At 52.8% G+C, this 18,562-nt stretch overlaps 1 protein-coding gene across 2 annotated transcripts in view; it reads left to right on the top strand.

Moving 5' to 3' along the window:
* IGF2BP2 (insulin like growth factor 2 mRNA binding protein 2) overlaps window positions 1-18,562 on the top strand; it is a 102,568-nt gene that overhangs the window by 68,977 nt on the left and 15,029 nt on the right. Inside the window, exons 7-12 of one of the 2 annotated variants that reach the window (XM_084639202.1) lie at window positions 2,032-2,166; window positions 3,042-3,164; window positions 3,640-3,775; window positions 4,059-4,184; window positions 11,944-12,012; window positions 16,877-16,993. In XM_084639202.1, coding sequence (XP_084495328.1) covers window positions 2,032-2,166; window positions 3,042-3,164; window positions 3,640-3,775; window positions 4,059-4,184; window positions 11,944-12,012; window positions 16,877-16,993 — 706 coding nt within the window. The remainder of the gene's footprint in view (window positions 1-2,031; window positions 2,167-3,041; window positions 3,165-3,639; window positions 3,776-4,058; window positions 4,185-11,943; window positions 12,013-16,876; window positions 16,994-18,562) is intronic. The other variant, XM_084639201.1, reaches the window with a different exon arrangement.

The following is an 18,562-nucleotide window of genomic DNA, read 5'->3' as shown; positions in this document are numbered from 1 at the left end:
GCCTCCCTAACGCTGAACATGTATGTAACATTCTGATTTTCTTCACAGTTTTCCCTCTCCAGTTTGTTATTGCCCCAAGCTATTTGTGTTTAACACAAAGTTCATCAGTCAGCATCTGCCGCCTGTCCCTGTACACGAAGACATAGCAGGACACAGGAATTATCATCCCAGAACTGATCCACAATGCATTTAGTTCCTCTAGGTGTCCTACTTCTGACAGCAGCATCAGAGGAAAATGTGCAAATCCTGATAATATACCTACTTGGGCAAACCAATGTCTTGTCCCCAGCTGGTATTCAGCTCACTCTGAAACACACTGAGGATTGCTAACTTTTGTAGCTTCAGCCTGGCAGTCATAAGAGAAGATGCTGCGACCAGATCCATCACGATACTCAGCATAAATGTGAAATACAAATATCTGGTTAACCTGTGGGACTCACCGATGATGGGTATCATTACATTATTGATCTTCTCAAGAGCCAGAACAGGATTAGACCTGTTTTGAGGGAGACTAATGTCCTGGGTTATACAGAGTAACTGAATGCCTTGTAGCGTCTGTCATAAATTGTGATCAGCCTTGCGCGGGTGGAGAGGGTGCTTGGCACTTTCCCCATCCCACCCACTGAGAAGGACTCAGCCGCAGCTCTCCTGCCCCCCAAGTGCAGCGCAAGAGCTGCTCCACGCTAGTGTTCTCAACGGCAGCAGCCCCACCAGAGAGGACAGCATGAGGACTAGTCTATAGCCACGCACTGGCCAGCAGAGCAGAGCCAACATGGGGGTGGGGAGCGGGGGCAATGCATGCTGCACCCTGGCTTGCAGCCCAAATGCTTCCCAGGCTCCCCCTGCAGCACAGCCCTCCCTGGTCCACCTCCTGGAGCCCCGAAATGCAGGCTGTGGAGTGAAGCCCCAGTCCAGTCTGCTGGTGTGAGCTGATCTCCAGCCAGGGTCCAAGAGAACAAGAGTTGCACATAGGCCAGGTGCATTAGGGGGATAGCTGGTCTCCTTCGAAAGCATCCAGTACAAGCTGCTGTTGGGGAAGGATAGCTGGGCTAAATGGACCCCTGGTCTGTTCCTGTCATGTCACAATCAGCTGTGGGAAGGTGAAGCCCTAATTAAGATACAGCTATCTTCAAGAGTACCAAAACTGATTGGAAAGTGCAGGCCAAATCCCTCTCTTGGTGTAATTCTTTTCTTGTGTGATGCTGCCGAAGTGTGACTATTCCTCTGTAATATACAAGACCTTTCCTAACAAAGAGACCACCATGCACACAGAGCAGGGTCATCCTCTCCAGCTGGGACGGACACACGCGCACACGTACAGAGAAACGCACTCACTTTACTCTTCTGGTTTTTAACACGCCACTTGTGCTGTGCAGCGACTGTGACGTCTCTCCTTGCCCTCAGGCCCATAGTGCTGCAGCAGAGCTCCATTGCCCTGCCATGTTCTGGTGGATCCCGAAGAAGCTGAGGAGAAGAACGTGTAGCAGTACTGGCAGCTCCTGGAACCGGGGAAACTCTGCCCTGCGTCTGAGCGACCGGCTCTGTTCTGATCTGTGTTGGCTCAGCTCCCCCCACCCACTCATTCTCCTTGATTTTCACTTGCAAATGAACCCCAAATCGTACAGCCAAACAAAGTCAAAATCTGAGTTGAACCTGGTTTAGTGCCAACATTGTTTGAAACCCCATGGTTAGTAGAAGTCAGTCTGGGTTCATGCAAATCTGGGCCGTCAGTCATTCACAACTTAGGCCTGGATTCCTGCAAAAAGTTTAACAGACCTTGAAACAAACCTGTCCTGAATGGTGAGTGTATCTAGTGAGTTTTCCACGGTTCTGCAGCCACTTGCTGAATTTTGGTCCCTTCAGGACAGTTGGTTCAGAGCTCGTTTCAGCAGCGTGAGCGTGACTCCTGGTTCAGGGGTACTGTCTGTAGACAGCAGTGTAGATGCACTTTCTTTGATGCTTCACTTAAGTGCCTTGTTATGACATCAGTCTGATCTCAGGGGTTTCTCTGTGCTGATTCTCTTGGTGCAGGGTAGACATCCATCGGAAGGAGAATGCCGGTGCTGCTGAGAAGCCAATCACCATCCACGCCAGCCCCGAAGGGTGCTCCGAAGCGTGCCGCATGATCCTCGATATCATGCAGAAAGAAGCTGATGAGACTAAATCGTAAGTGTTCCGCACAGAGCACTCTGCAGGAGGAGGATTCCTGCAGCCATACGCACCAGGCGGGGGGAGACAGTGATGGAGAGTAAGGAGCTGATTTGAAGAATAAATCCCCAGAGGTCCAGAGAAAATGTGGTAGTTGCCCATGTAAAAGAATGGGGATTTGGTTTAATATGTTTGTGTGTTTAAAAGGCTTAGTCAGCACAACTAATTGATGTACAGTTTTGGTTACTAGAACACGCCTGGTCTGACAGTAAAGGAAACCAGCCCACCTGTAAAGCCTCAGGCTTTAGGTAATGCCTTAGGACCCATGCTTTCAATGGTTTTGCTTTTTCTCTCCCCTTCTCCCTGCTGGAATGGGAGTCCATTTTCTGTGTTCTGGAGATTTGAGTCGATATTTCCTTTTTTCCAAACAGCAATTTGAAACAAATATTAGCAATTCAGCTTGTTTCATTGAAAAAATTTAAAAGTCGCCTAAAGTTTGAACCAAATGAAAAATTGTTTTTGTTTAGTTTGGATTTTTTCATGGGAAAATACCAACCCATTTTTGACCAGCCCCAGTTGCAATCAGTTTTTCTTGAGCAGGGTTATTTTGATTCCCCTCCTGCCCCAAACGGTTAGCTGCAGGAGGAGCTATTTGTCTGGATTTTCTGTAAGTGCAGAGAGGACTCATTTCAGATTCTTTACATGACAAGGACTCTACAAACGTATGGGTTTTGCAATGAAAAAAAGTCCATGTGATGTTTTTGTCCTACTTTTCTTTTCTTTTTGTGTGTGTTCCTGGCCAGGAGAACTCCACGGTTTGGAGCATACTGGTGATAGGAGAACAGGAAAAAGGAACTTACAAAAACCACCAAAACGCCTTTTGTTTCTTTTAGCACCGAAGAAGTTCCCTTGAAAATCTTAGCACACAACAGTCTAGTTGGGAGACTGATTGGCAAAGAGGGACGAAACCTGAAGAAAATTGAGCAAGACACAGGGACCAAGATCACCATCTCTCCGTAAGTTGTGATATCCTGGCAGAGGAGAACGACCCACCTCCAGCCCAGAGAGCTACTGCATGGCCCAAAACCAGGCTCCTTGATCTCTGGCTGTGGGAGGTGAGCGTCAGGGGAGCTGCTGAGGCCAGCCCTCAGGGTACGTGCTGTGAACGTGACCGTGTGGAGCCAGCGTAGGACTCCTCCAAAGGTGCACAGACACAGGCAGGGGTGCTCCACCCAGCCCGGCACTGGTGAAGGCATGGGTGCCAGTAAAGCGAGCTGTGTTCGGAAGGTCTGGAATGGAAACAGGACATTCAGGCTATGCTCCCCTGCACAATGGCCAGTGGAGGTGGCTGGCTGGTGGGGGATAATCTGCAGCCCTGGGTTTTCCTGGCTGCTCCAAGGAGAAGGTTCCCTGCTCTGAGCTGGAGGGTGATGGCGGCTTGCTTTTCTGTTGCCTTGATGGAGGCAAGTTCACCTGTCCGCAACTGCTTAGTTTACAGGATTTAACCATTTATAACCCTGAACGGACCATCACGGTGAAGGGCAACATCGAGGCCTGCTCCAATGCCGAAGTGGAGATCATGAAGAAGTTGCGAGAGGCCTATGAGAATGACATTGTCGCTGTCAACGTAAGCGCCCCTTTCCTGCTGCTCCTATTCTCCCAGTAGAGACCTCAAAATGTCAGGGCCAGAGCCAGAGTTAGTCCAGTGGGAGCAGGCAAAGTTGGCTCTGGGGTGTTTGCAGGTCGTTCTGCCCGTCATGGGGGCTGATGCGGAATGGGACCCACTGGATCGAGCTCTCTGGGCGGACGTGTAGGAGTCATTGGGCACTTGGGCGCATGTGGTTCCCCTCTCCCGCCCCCCCCCCCCGTTTGTTCCATGTTTCCCACCTCTCTGTGTTTTGCACTTCTAGCAACAAGCCAACTTGATCCCAGGGCTGAACCTCAGCGCACTGGGGATCTTCTCCACTGGGCTGTCCATGCTGCCCTCTGCAGCGGGGGCCCGCGGAGCTGCGGCTGCCTCCTACAACCCCTTTGCGGTGAGTACCTGGCAGGCCAAGCCTGTGTGTGTGTGTGTGCGTACGTGCGGGGTGTGTCCCCCTAGCTCAGTGGGGTTAGGAGGAAACACTCTCATGCTAACCCTCTATTGAGGACAGACGTGGCTTTGGCAGGAGGTGTCCCGTATACACTCTTGGGTAAGAGCACTGCTTTTTCTTGATGGTTTTGGGAGGATTTGTTTATACCCCAGCACCAGGGAGATCCTGCTTCTTGCTGGAGTATGAGCTCTTCAGGCGCCGGCAGCTTTCCTCAGCCTGTGGAGATTTGGTGATCCCATCAGGATGGGGCCTCACGTGCTATTTTTGGGGCTGGGTATGCAGAAAGGAGAAGCAGCGCCCCAGTACTGTATAGACTTGTGTATAATCACTCCCAGTTAGGCCTAGGTCAGTACTTTTGTAAGTATTTTTTTCCTTTAAGGGCTTGCTGTGGTTTTAAATCTCTGCACTGCGCCAGCAGGAGCAATGCACCTTGTGCTTCCCCACTTCAGGGATGCAGAGCATGCTCCCCTACCCAGCCGGCCCATGGAATGGGGCGGGGCTGGGGTCTGCACACCTGCATGTCCGCGTGTGACAAGTTTGTAGAACAGCACGTATTGCTGGTGGGTGATCCCAGGCTCTGCACACGCCGCTGCAAACCCTGGAATAAGCACACTTTGCGTTCACATCAAACACTTCTACATAATGCCCACACCTGGTGTTCATACTCAGCAGCTGCTTAGGCAAAAGTCAGTGGGAATTAAAAACCGTAACAAGGCCAGGATTTGGGCTATGGAACAGTTAAAGGAGGTAGTGATGAGCCAAATCCAGCACCCTCTGGATTCCCTCATCTCTACCCATCTCACTGTAGACTGAGACCTGGCCAGCTGGTGATTATCAGCTCCATGTGAAGCCAGGTTCTGGGGCCAGCTTGCTTTCCTAGTGCCTGAGTGAGCAAGGTTCCTGGGTGAAAGCTCATCCCAGACAGAGATGGTGCAGCTGGGTAGGAGCAGAGCAGGTTTACTGGCTGAGTGCATAGGCAGGAGCAGTAGCCATGAGAGAGCTTGATTTTTAGTGAGGCTTTGACACAGTCCCACATAACGTTCCTATAAGCCAACTAGGGAAATGGGGTCTAGATGGAATTCCTGTAAAGGTGGGTGCACAACTGGTTGAAAGACCTACTCAAAGAGTAGTTATTAATGGTGTGCTGTCAGACTGGGAGGGCGTATTTAGTGAGACACGTACGGCTCAGTCCTGGGTCTAGTGCTATTCAATATTTTCATTAATGACTTGGATAATGAAGTGGAGAGAGTGCTTATAAAATTTGGGGGTGACACCACGGAGGGAGGGGCTGCCAGCACTTTGGAGGACAGGATTAGAATTCAAAACGACTTTGCCAAATTGGAGAATTGGTCTGAATTCAAACAGATGGAATTCAATAAAGACAAATACAGAGTATGACACTTAGGAGGGAAAAATCAAACACACAAGTACAAAATGGGGACTAACTGGCTAGATGTCAGTGCTGCTGAAAAGGATCTGGGGTTCTAGTCAACAGTATGATGCAGCTGCAAAAGAAGCTACTATCAATCTGAGGTGTATTGACAGGCATCTCCTATGTAAGACATAGGACGAGATAGTATGCTCTTCTCGGCACTGGTGAGGCCCCAGCTGCAGTAGCGTATCCAATTCTGGACGCTACGCTTCAGGAAAGACATGGACAAATTGGAGAAAGTCCAGAGGGGAGCAACAAAAATGATCAAAGATTTAGAAAACCTGACCTATGAGGAAAGGTTAAAAACACTGGGCATATTTAGTCTTGAGAAAAGAAGACTGAGGGGGGACCTGATAGTCTTCAAATACGTTAAGGGCTGTTATAAAGCGATCAGTTGACCTCCATGTCCACTGAAGGTAGGACAAGAAGTTCATCTGCAGCAATGGAGATTTAGGTTAGATATGAAGAAAAACTTTCTACCTATAAGGGTAATTGAGCTCCGGAACAGGCTTCCAAGGGAGGTTGTGGAATCCCCATCACTGGAGGTGTTTAAGAACCGGTTGCACAAACATCTGTCAGGGATGATCTAGGTTTACTTGGTCCCGTCTCAGCGCAGGGGGCTGGAATTAATGACCTCTCGAGGTCCCTTCCAGCCCTGCATTTTGGTGGTTCTATGAAGAAGATTGTGAATCTTTCCTCCTCTTTGTGAGGGGTCTTCACAGTCTTTGTCTGTGTGTGTCCATCGCTGCTCCGGAACTCCCACTGGGCACGCTACCCCAGGGGGTGGGGTCCTTTATCTGGGATGGCCTGTTAGGGGCAGGCTTCAGCTGTGACTTTGGCTATTCCATGCTCTCCTGGTGTAACACGCTCTACAGCTGAAGGTCAGTCAGAAGCTTCATGTGCTGCGGCCAGCTCTCAAGTGGGCTGGACTGACAGACACAGGACTTCTGCGCTCTTCACTCTGCACTGCCTCCCAACCCATTTCTGGTGCAACTCCAAGTGCACTGTCCTCTGTAAAAGCCTGAATTACTTGGGGTGGGTTACCTCAGACACAGCCTGCCTGGCCATGCCCATCCTAGCTCTGGCTAAGCAGGGATCTGAGTACCCCAATAGAGCCCATGCAGGGTGATTCTCAGAAAGCAGGGCGAGGCTCTTTGCGGGGGCAGCGAGAGAGACCTGGGAAAGGCTCCTGCAGGCATGCAGAGCAGCCCCTGGCTTGGAAGTGGATGAAATGTCATAAAAAGACAGAGCTAGTGTGAGTAATGCTGAGTAATAGTTTCATCCTGGAGGAGGGCTGTGCGTTTGTCGGGTGTCAGACAGCTTTGATGTCAGTTCATGGGAACTGTATTTATTACTTGATGGTTTCAAAACGAGTGGGATCATTTTTTAACCAGCCATGCTGGCGTTGCCCCATTAACGGTGCAGTAGTGCCTTTCAGAGGTGGGATTGTGACGACACGCACCGCCGCTGCACTCTCTGGAGGCGCGAGGCAAAACCAACCCAATCGGACCAGTTTTCAAAACCAGCCCCTGGCTGAGCCACTGCTGGGACTGCCTGGGCCCAGGCAGACAGGTGCCAGCCACGCCTTGGAGTGGACACTTCACTCTCTGCGCCTGTGTGTCCAGAGTTGGGACAACTACCTTGGCGTCCGTTTGTGAAAGTGGATAGAGAGCCCAGAGCCGTATATGATAAGTGACTGTGTGTTCTGAGCTGTGTTCTTCCTAGTCTGCCTGCACAGTAGGTGGACAGAGATGCATAGATAGAACATGTTGAGAGGATTGTACGATCAGCTTGATTGGCTGATATGGAGTGATTATTTCCTACCTTCTTGATTTTTGGATAGCACTACAGGAAATCACTGAGCTGGCTTTTAACTCCTGCAGATAAACCCCTGATGGACAGCGTATCTAACACTCCATGTCACCATTTCAGTTCAGCTGCTGTAACTATTTGGAGCTGAGAACAAGTCTATTTACTTCTTTAGTTTTTCTAAAAACTGTAGCAGCCGAGTGATCGAAGAAGGATGGTGAGTTTTACACCATTCAGAGTTGAAATATTTAGGTGATGGTGCAGAAAAGACACAAAATGTTGACTGCAAAAACAGCGTGTGTGTATATCTGTCCATGCTTTTCTGCGTGGTGTATTTGTGAGTGTGTGTTTTCCTCATGAACACTGCATGTCGACTTTCACATGTTCTTAGGTCTGGTCCATTACTTTGGGAACGTGCACATGATATAAGGGAGGAGCGTACATTCCCAGCAAACTCCTGTGACCCCCCCAAAGCCCCAGCAAGGCTACTTGGCAGTTTATTTTTAGAGGAAAAATTAAATAATTTATTATGCCAAATATAAAAAGTGCTCCAGGCCAAGTGTTGGCTCCCTGCCCTCTCCTTGTCAGCCTAACCACGAGTGGAGAGGTCTCACACTAAGCTACTTCCTTCCCTTCTGTTTCTTGGGCAAAGGGGGAGGAAGGGTAGATAGCCCTGTTCCCATTCTGATACCTATAGGTTACACGACCTATAGATGTATATGCACAACAGGTGGGGAATGGAGTGAAATTAGAGACAGGGCATAGTGTTGAAAGAATGTGCCACTCAGGAGAGCTCTCCTGGGAAGCAGAGGGTGCATGTGTGTGCATGAGTGGTGTGTGCGGGGGGGATGGGGAGATGCAGACTTGTATGTTAGTGCTATGCATGTGCATTCCCATCTGAGGGGTACAGTTCTGCCTCCATCCGCCCAGACAAATGGGCCCATTGCCCTACAAGCAGCTAGCGTCGTTAGTCACTGTGCATTTTGAGTCTGTCATTTGTATCGCTCTGTACAGTCATAGCAGACGTGAAAGAGCTACAAACGCCTGGCTGTATCCCGCAGATCTCCTGCGATGAGCGAGGTGACAGCTGCTCGTGATCAGCCCCCCGAAGATCTGATGCACGCTGTTTTAGAAAAAGGGCTAAAACATGCAAAATTCACCCTGCTGCCCAACGAACTGGGCTCTGTTTTGTTTTCTTTATCAAAACCTTTGTAAGGTGATTTGCAAACATCTATTGTATAAAGTTCAGTCAGCCAAAAGGGAGAGGGTCCTCTGTGGAAATCCTATTGCAAATTAAGGCCAAATAATACATCCATGTGCACTTTGATATCAAATATGCCTGCTTGGAGATGCTTGGGTGACTGAAAAGTTGAAGGGAATTAATGCTCATGGAATCAAGGTTTAGATGTTTCACTTGGTGGCTTTAAATCCCTTCTAATAAGCCAGGACATGGAGAAGCCATTTTTGTTTGCAGTCTTTGCTCCTGGAGGCCCAGGCGCTCCTGGTGTTCCGGCAGAGACTTCTTGCACTAGCCAGTGGTACGGCAGGCAGTGCAGACACCTGTGTCAGTCGCACACAGTCATATCGGGTGATGCTATCTGAGGCTGCTGCAGATCAGCAAAAGCCCCACCGAGCTGTGCAATGTTTCTGTTGAGGGTATTGCAAAAATGGACTTAATGAAATACATAATGCGAGGATGTCTCAGCAGAGCTGTGCGGGTCTCCCACAAAAGCACTGTTCGGCGGGGCATACACGTCTTGTATTCATCAATACGTGCACACATCAAGTCGTCTGTTTCTTGTGCCTCCAAAGTATTCAAGCTCTAACGGCTTCCCCCGGGAAGGTGAATGCACTGAGAATGGCTACGGGCTTTGTTCGGATACTGTTTGTCTGTTGAATGTTTGGAGACAGACCCTTGGTGGACAGCAGGCCCCTCTGCTATTTTTGTTCTGTGTGTGTGTTTACGGGTGTGAGTGCGGAGGATCGTGTGGCGGCCGGCCATGTGGCCTGGTGGGTAGGACAGTGGCTTGCAAATCAGGAGACCTGGTTCTGGTCCTGGCTCTGCCACTCACCTGCTTGGTGACTGTAGGCAAGTCGCTTCACCTCTGTACCTCAGTTTCCCCTCTGTAGAGCATGTTCTGTGGCTTGCAGTAGTGCCTCATGGTCCCAGGCCCTTTGTACCTGGCACTGGATGGGCAGTCCCTCTCCGGAAAAGGCTGCAGTCTACACAGACTAGACCGGGTAGGGGCAGGGGTGAAACGTACCAGCCGAGTGACCAGACTGACCCCCCATGAGTGCACGCCCAACACCCAGCCCGCACAGGAGGCCCACGCGGAGCTAAGGGCTGGGCCTGAGGCCCAGGGGAGCTGAGTGTGACAGGAACAGAGAGGATAGGAGCCAGTGCTGAGCACAGCATGGTTGCCTTGCTGCCTTCACACGCAAAGCTCTGTAATCCCAGCCAGCCTGCTACGCCCCAGCTCTGCTGCATCAACTGGAGATTCACACTCAGAACTTGTCTACACTACAAAATGAAGTCGACCTATGTTAGTTCAATTTACAGCCCCCACAGTGATTACTGCTGTTTTTCATGTCCATGCTACCCTGCTGTCGGTGGTGCGTGTCCTCACCGGGCAGGCTTCCACCAACTTAAGAGGGGTAGCGTGGGGGCTCAGAGCCTGAGCTCACAGCTCCACACGGAGCTCCTTGCCGAGACCCAGCTTCCCCCCACTCTCGGCTCCCCGCCAGGAGTCCAGCAGCTGCCCAGGATCCAAGCGCGGAGCTCCGTGCCTGGAGCCCAGGTGTCTGCCCGGCTCCCAGCAGGGAGTGGGGAGCCAGGAGCCCCAGGGGTCAGCTGGGCTCCAGTGGGGAGCTCTGCACCCAGAGCGTGGGTGGCTGCCAGGCAGCTAGCGGGTAACTAGGAGCCCAGGCCAGGTTCCAGCTGGTTAGCTCTGCGGGGAGCTGAGAGCCCGGGTGGTAGCAGGTTCACAGCTGGAGCCCCCACGCGCCCTGGGGCGACAGCCCCAGCTGCAAGCCCAGCACGGGGTTTGCAACAGGGAACCTACCTGCTTTTCTTGTCAGTTTCACAGCTTCCTTGTGGACCTGTGACATTGACAAACAACAGCTGATGTAAGTAAGGCAACATCTACAGAGACACTGCGTCGCCCTAACTACACCACAAAGCCTACGCCCCTCGTGGAGGTGGAGTTATCATGTCGGTGTAGCAGGGCACTTACTTCAGCGGGAGCAAGGCTGTGGTGTAGACACTGACTAGGCTGATGTAAGGCAGCTGTAGTGTAGCGCAGGCCTTAGTTTCTCACACACCTTAACCCTGATCCCTTCTCTGGTTCCACTGCCTTTCCTCATGTCACCCAAGGTGTAACTGTGCCTAGGGTTAGACCTACCTGCATGACTCTCTTCCTCTTGGGAGGGATTGCTACAGGGGGTTGGAGATCACGCTGTTTTCACCCTGTCCTAGTTGCAGTCATGCCCGACTTCCTCCTCTCTGCAGGACCGGGTGGCTAGTGCAGCCTGCTCCCTCCTCAGGGCCATTCGTCGAAGTCTAAGGTTCCTCCTGCCTTTTGCTGCCTCCTTTGGACCAGTTGGTGACACGTTTTATTACAGTCCTGATCCCATCAGCAGCCAGGCCATAACTCCCACCTCATGGCTCAGCTGTGCACTCCAGGTCAGCTGCAAGGTCTGAGCTTGAGCTGTCCCATGCCATGAGCTGAGTGGGAGCAGGGTCAGGCCCTTGTCAGTTACCCCCACGTACATCCCTCGTACAGAGAGTGCTGTCATGGTGTGTTCATGGGGCAGCACCTTGCAGACTCTGGGCGCCAGCCCTTGCACAACCCTGGCTGTTCTCTCTCCTTGTCTCTTGTCTCGTTCTCCACTTTGCCACAAGGCTCCAGCCTTGGGACCCCTCCTGTGGTGCCTGGCTCTCCCCAGGGGGACGCTGTCATACGCCAGGTGTGGGTGACTAGTGTATTTCCGTGGACATATTGTGCTAGCAGGAAAGCGAGAGAGCTCCCTGTAGAGCAATGTCCAGAGATTCTAGTGTCACTGGGGAGCACCTGAATGGGGGTCATCCAGGAGGTTGTCAGGATACGCTCCAGATGTGCATGGCCTGCATGGGCCTCCATCAGTTTCAGTGGAGCTGGGCTCATTTACATCAGCGCTGGAGTTGTGATTTGCCTGCAGGAGGGGGCCAACATTTCTCCTGGGGCCTCAGCCGGGTTTTTGGTTGTTCCTCAGGCCTGGTTCTCGGTCTGTCTCGGGACCCCCGTCTTAGAAAGTACGGCAGACGCAATGGCAGGGGACGCAGGGAAAGTTCCGGTGTATGTGCTCACTGAGGTGCTGGGGGTAGATCCCCAGCAGCCAGCCCCCAGACGTAGCACAGGCATGGTGTGTACGGACCATGCTGTCTGGGAACCCGCACTGACTGTGTTTTCTTTCCTGCCATAGAGCCCCTCGGCATACCTCTCGGGTCTGTATGGAGCCTCCCCCATTGGCGCCTTCCCACAGCAGCACTCTGTAAGTGCCCGCTCTGCCCGTGCTGGCACCGCTCGCCCTGCTTGGCCCCCGCGTTCCTCTCTTGGCTGTGATTCTGTCCGGTGCTGCTCTGCCATTGCAGTGAGCGTGCCAGGTCAGTGCCCTCCTGGCAGCCGGCGGCAGTGATGCGGTCGCTGGAAATGAGGCTGTGGAATCCAGATGCCTGCAGGGAAACGTTGAGTCCTTTTCCGAGCCCGTTCCCACTTTCCTCTGCAAAAGCCAGTACATCGGCGCCCGCGCAGGGCTCCCCCCGCAGCACGGCATGGCCTGGGCAACTCTCCTGTGTCTCCGCAGGCCTTGGTGCCAGAGCTGTTCCAGTCCCCGGCACCCAGAGGCTTGGCAGTGCACTCTCACTGCACATGACGTGACAAAGCCGAGCCCCCAGGATTTAAACCCAGCCGCCAGGAGGAAGCAGCAGGGGCTGTGGTTTTCCTTTAGCCCCCGAGAATTCTCCTGATGCATTTACTGTCTCCCCATGTGTGCTCAGCGAGGAAGGGGGGTGATGAACTGAGCCTTTTAAAGGGCAGGTCAAAGACACTTGGCAGCACCTTCCCTGTACCGGGGTGCAGAGTGGTGGGGGCCTTTCCCCTGCAAGGGGCACACGGGTACGGCTGCTGTGAGAGAGGGATGGCTGATGCAGTGCGGCACCAGGTGCTCCTGATGAGCATGCAGAGAGCCACATGGAGAGCACTGGGTCCCTTGTGTTGCTGCTCTGCACGTGTGGGCAGCAAGGCAATTCCAGCCCAGCTCCTCCACAGGAGGCTCATGGGTGGGGAGCCCTGGCGGCCCCTCCCCCCCACCCCACTGTGCAACCCTGGGGTCCCCTCCGGAGCAGGGTCTGTAGTGCTGGCCTCCCCAAGAGTCAGCCCCAGCGGGGAGCATGGGTTTGTGCTTACGCTCCTGGGCTTTGTCCTTAAGAGTGGTTCATCGCCAGACTCTCTCTGACCCTGAGCCCCTTCCCTCAGTGCTAGCCCGGTCCCGGGATGAGTACGGAGCTAGCAGTTTGGAGGTCTGGTTGGCCAGGGCTGGAACTCAGACTGGGGGCTGAAGCCACCTCTGCCTGCGTATCAGGCTGCAGGACAAAGCCTCAGGAGGAAGCACCATCTGCCTCAAGTCAAGAGATCCCTGGGAAGAGCCTCAGCAATAGGCTAAGGCAGCATGTGTTCTCCTCATGGGAACCACTGGCCTAGGGCTCCGTGCTCCATGCAGGCCTTGCAGCCTTTACAGACAAGAGCCAGAGATGAGTGACTCCCTGAAAACGCCCTGCTGCACCACACCTGCCATTGCCTCATGATTTACCCTGGTTGGACTGTCAGCCTAGAGACCCCACTGCCCCTTCATCTACTGCCCTGGCACAATGCCAGCCTCTCCACACAGCGCCCTGAGCACCTCAACCCCACCTGCTAGCACTGGCTGTTTCGCTGCTTGGCTCCAGGCTGGAACACTGAGCCACACGCCCTGCAGTGAGAGGCGGACAGCGTCCCGCCCACTCCGTTTATGTAGGCCCCTAATGCTACCAGCCTGGGCTGGAATCAGACATGGCCCTGAGAGAGCAGGCTAGGTACCTCTGTCTCCTGAGCCAGCTGATGCCTGGGGAGGTTGTAAAGCTGTCACGTGCTCCAAGCTCCGAGTGAGCATTTGCACATGGCTGTGGCCACAGGTGGTTTCTCCATTCCGCCGCTGCACATGGGAGCTGCTGCGGCAGCTTTCCTGGGCAGCTTGTTGCTGCTGCCGTCTTTGTGCCAGTGCCCTTTTTGGGGGGGGAGAACCCCAGGCTGGGAGCTGCCCCAGGCGAGGTGTTAGGTAATGGACACACCCCTCTGGGCCAGGCTGTTCACCTGAGAGAGAAGTTGTGGGTGTTTGTGCCCATTGGGGACAGAGCCACATGCAGATCCTGGGAGGAAAGGAGTGTGACCTGGGGTCCTGTGCTGAGCCCTGGCGGAGGCGGTAAAAGAGCAAGAGCCAGCATTTCCCCAGAGCGGAGCCTGACGCTTCACTCCTACAGCCCCACTCGGCCCTCTGAAAAAGGGCCAGTGTCCATTGCTGCTGGGTTTGGAATGGGCCTTGGAATGAATGGTGGGTGCAGCCCCTTGGATGAGGAGACCGGGACTGGCCCCTACTCGGTGCCTTCCTGTAGCACCCACCAATGGCCGCTCTGTATACCGGTTCTGTGACAGTACAACGGCATCTGTATTGGGTGTCCTGACGCTTTCACTAGACGGGTATAAACTCGCAGCCCGACCCAAAATAGCTAAATCGGAATCAAAACTATGTATAGAGCAACCTCAGATAGTTCTTGCTTTCACCAGGGGCCTCTGAGCTCCCAGAAATGGCCTTTAAATCTTCTGTAAGCCCTACCTGGGGGCCTTCTTTTCCCTCTCCCTTTCACCACACTGGCAGTGGTTACTGAGAATGATGGTCTTTTAGCCAGTCAGAGGCACACACAGTGGCACATGCGCTTCTTTCCAGCGCTCAGGGGAGGAGGCTTTGAGAAACGCTCAGCGGTGGGTTGGATTGTTGAACCTTTTAAACGTGGCACAATTGGATTGTTGGTTTTACCAAATCAAAACGTTGCACGAAGCAGCCGAGATGAGAAATGCAGATGGTAAAAGCCAAAAAGCCATCAGGAGAGAATGTTCACAGGCCTGGGGTGGCCGCGTAGTACTCGATGGATCTCGAGGATCCTAGGGAAGTTTGGATTAAGAACTGGCAGGTCTGTTAGGTGTGCTCCAGATTCTGTGCTGAACATGGTGAGTCAGCGCTAACTAGGGACTTCCGAAAAGGGGCCAGTTGCCTGGCCTTGGTGGATGTGGAGTGGCACCCGAATAAGGTCATAAAACCATTGGCTGGCAGGAGCTGCAGTCAGAGGTGGAGGCCACATTGCTATGTGTGCGTAGGAACCACAGCCAAAGCTGTGGGTGTGGCTTCTGCTTCAGAGAAGTGACTTTTGCTTTTTGAAACATAGAAATTGCCAGCTCTGGAGATCAACACCCTTCATCACCCGGGCAGGGGTTGCTGTGGTTGTGGTAGTCTAAGATTTCCCTCACCACCATGCCAAAATCACAGGAGTCGGTAACACTGCCTTTCCCCAGCCCTTCCTCCAGCCTGTCCTTCTCTGAGTGCCGGGGTGCACATGTACTTGAGGACCCTGCATCTTTGAGGGTCTTCTAAGCCAGAACGGCAGAGGGGGTGCTGGTAAAGCCTGCTGAGCAAGGTGGTGTGTCTCCCTCCAGACCCAGCTGGTGAGCAGCAGGAGAGCAGGTCTGTGGAGCGTGCATCCGTGCTCACCTGCTGTGTGTTTGTGCGGCCCCCGGCTGCCTTGGGAATGAGTGTGGTGTGACATGGAGTTGGGGGCCGGGGGGGGTCAGGTCCCCACGGTCTCTGTATTCATGTCGCTTGGGTCAGCTAGTCTGAGAAGGCAGGTGTCTCACGGGGCTTTCAGAAGGGGGAAGGGCCGCGCGTCGGAGACGCACGTTTCCATGACCAGTCGTAGCAGCACCGCAGCATTTCCTGCATGACCGTGTCCGGGAGTCGGCCTAGGTTTCTAGCCATCACACTGCGTTCTGGAGCCATTCGCATTGCTCGGAGGTGTGCTTAGGGCAGTCAGCCTCAGCCTCCCAAACAGGGCCTGCTTCGGTCAGCCTATCTGAAAAGTAAGGAAGGGGGTTCGTTTAAGCGATGCTCAGAATATGCTTGGCTGCTATCAGCTAGTTCTGCCGTCAGGCTCAGCAGAGCTTCAGATGATTTCTTAGGGAAATTGCTCTCCTAGACCTACCACCAGCACTTCCTGTCACATTCTCCCATGGGGCCCGAGCCAGCAGTTGGGCTGAGTAGACCCATTGTGACTGGTGCGATTGCCTGGGTACAAGCTGCAAGAGCAGGCCTGACGGTAGTAAGGGAAGATTCTTTTTATGCAGGCTCTTGACCTGTGTATCACTTTGTGTCTGAGCCACATTATCTGGGTGACTTCTGTCTGCCACTGTGGTTATGACCTGGGCCTGCTCCAGTTGCAGTTCTCAGGGGGAGTTGGAAGAGGAGTGGGCTGGGCCCTCTGTCTCCCCCAGATCTCGCCTCGCTGACTGTGTGTCAGCCTGAGAGCCTGTGTGGAGACACGCTCTTTGGAGACTGTGCTGTGTGCGCCTACGTGGCAAGCGGTGGACCTGTCGTGTTAGCGTTACAGCCCCTGTCGCCTTGGAAAGGGCTCAGAGCCCTTTGCCAACGCTCACTGAGCAAGCTTCGCTCGCCTGCAAGACGGATAAGGATCTTCAGTTGAAGTCTCCGGTCTGTTCTGTGTAGGCCCTCACACTGGGCCCTTTCAGGCCAGGAATCTCATTTTTCTGGGCTGTGGGGGTCAGAGCACACAGAAGCTGTCCACATACGTGTGCGTGAAGATTTCGTTTGCGTCGCAGTTGCCTCCGCGCTTCTCTCTCCTTCCCTGTCTCTCGCTGCACTATGCCACATGCAGATCGCATCCCTTGCATGCTGCCCTGTGTGCCCGCTTGTTTACGCATCATCTGAAAACTCAAATGCCCATTCAGATATTTAGATGCCTTCCTGGGGTGTGACATTTCAAATATCTAGGTCTTCATAAGCAGTGAAATGCATAATAATAAGAGAAACCTGCCCACCCCCGTCGTAGGAGAAGAGCATGATTTCATGGGCATTTTAAAAATGCTCAGCTTTGCAGATTTCATTTCTCCCGCAGAGGGCAAATCAGCTGTACCCTGATTGCATGGGTCTGAGAGCCACAAAATGATTCCCTGCCCTGCCTGCCAAGCGGCTGGGAAAGCAGCAGGCAGGCTGGGTTCCATCTGAGATCTCTATATTTCTCTCTCTCTCCTCTCAGTTGCCGGCACAGGAGGTTGTGAATTTATTCATCCCGACGCAGGCAGTGGGTGCCATCATTGGGAAGAAAGGCCAGCACATTAAACAGCTGGCGAGATTCGCTGGCGCCTCAATCAAGGTAAGCAAAGAGCCTTGCTGGAGCGTTCATCCCCACCGTTGTCGTCCTCTCGGGTGTCTGTCAGCCAGCTGCCCAGCCGACATGGAGAAAAGAATCGGTACCTTGAGACACCGGGTTTCAGAACCCCAGCTGCACCTAAATCCATTTCAGGCTCTGGTGCCAAATGCTTCTTTTCTTCATCTCTGTCCACCTGTGGGCTCTGATCTCTCCCCTCACGCATCATGTCTGTTGATGGCGACATCCTCTCGTGAGCCAGCGAGGGGATGTCACTCCAGAGCGTCTGCCATCCCCAAATCTCTCAGCTTCCGTGAGCTACAGGGGGTGCCGCTGAAACCTGTACAGCTCTTCTGGTGTGGGGAATACCGCAGCAATGGTGATTAGCTGACTCCTCAGAGGGAGGGATTGTACCAGTGCTGCTGGCCTCCAGGTGGGTGAATGGGATAGTCCCCATCAAACCGCTAGGGAAATGGAGGGGCAGAAATGCAGTATTCAAACCTGACCGCTTCAAAATGAGACATTTGTCAGAATGGCTCCATTTTCAGCCGGTCCGCACTGAAAGTGACGGGAGCGGCAGGTGCTGAGCTGCTCTGACAGGCAGGTGCCTCAATATGGACCTACCCGCCTAATTTGATTCCCCCCTGTTTGAAATTGTTGGCCATAAGTTTGAAGTGATTTGAGTAAGGCGGTGGTGGCGAGGCTAGAATCTCCTGCCTCCCAGTCCTACTCTAACCACTAGACTACTAACCCACACCAGAGGTGACACACACCTGCTACCAGTGATTCCTGTCTCTTCGGTGCGGCTTCCTTCCCCATCGACCCAGTCCTTGTTTTACTGGAGCCACTTGGGGAGAAATCTGAGTTCAATCTGACCAGTGTCGGGGTGCTAAGGAGCTTTGGAGAAAAGCATGCCAGTGTGAAACCCTCAGAGCTGCGTCCTGTGTGCAGAGTGTGTTTCTGGTTGAACAAGAAGGCTGCAAACACACATACTTCTTGAATGGAATAGCCCCCATGTGCTTTCTAGTGCACAATTATCAAACCATCAGGGAAGCTGAATGGACGGGGATATTTAATGCTGGACACAGACCAAGACCTCTCACAGGTCAAGTCCCCCTAAGATCCTTTAGAAAAAGTATGGTCACTTGGTAGATAAAATAGTTTGCTGTGGTTGAATCACTGTAACGAGACAGAGAGTCCCCTTTCCTGGTACGAAGGACTCACTCCACTCTCTCACCAGGAACAGTTTATTTTTGCCCGTCACAAGGCGGCAGCAGCAGGATAGGGTACAACCCAGTACATTTTTTATGGTGAAAGTGCACCTGTGGAAGAGCTGGCAGGACACTCCCACAAATAAAACGGGGGGCAGCACAGCACCCTTACTCCCTACATTTGGAGGACATCTCTCCATCTCTTTTTTTTCTTAGTTTTTCTTATCTCAGAAAAGATATATTGGAATTGAAAAAGGTAGAAAAAAGGGCAACAAAAATGATTAGGGGTTTGGAATGGCTTCCATATGAGGAGCGATTAATAAGAATGGGACTTTTCAGCTTGGAAAAGAGACGACTAAGGGGG

This window comes from Lepidochelys olivacea (assembly GCF_965140295.1).
Source record: "Lepidochelys olivacea isolate rLepOli2 genome assembly, chromosome: 9".
NCBI lineage: Eukaryota > Metazoa > Chordata > Testudines > Cheloniidae > Lepidochelys > Lepidochelys olivacea.
The sequence above is the reverse complement of the archived record's forward strand: the minus strand, read 5'-3'. Positions and strand labels throughout refer to the sequence as shown.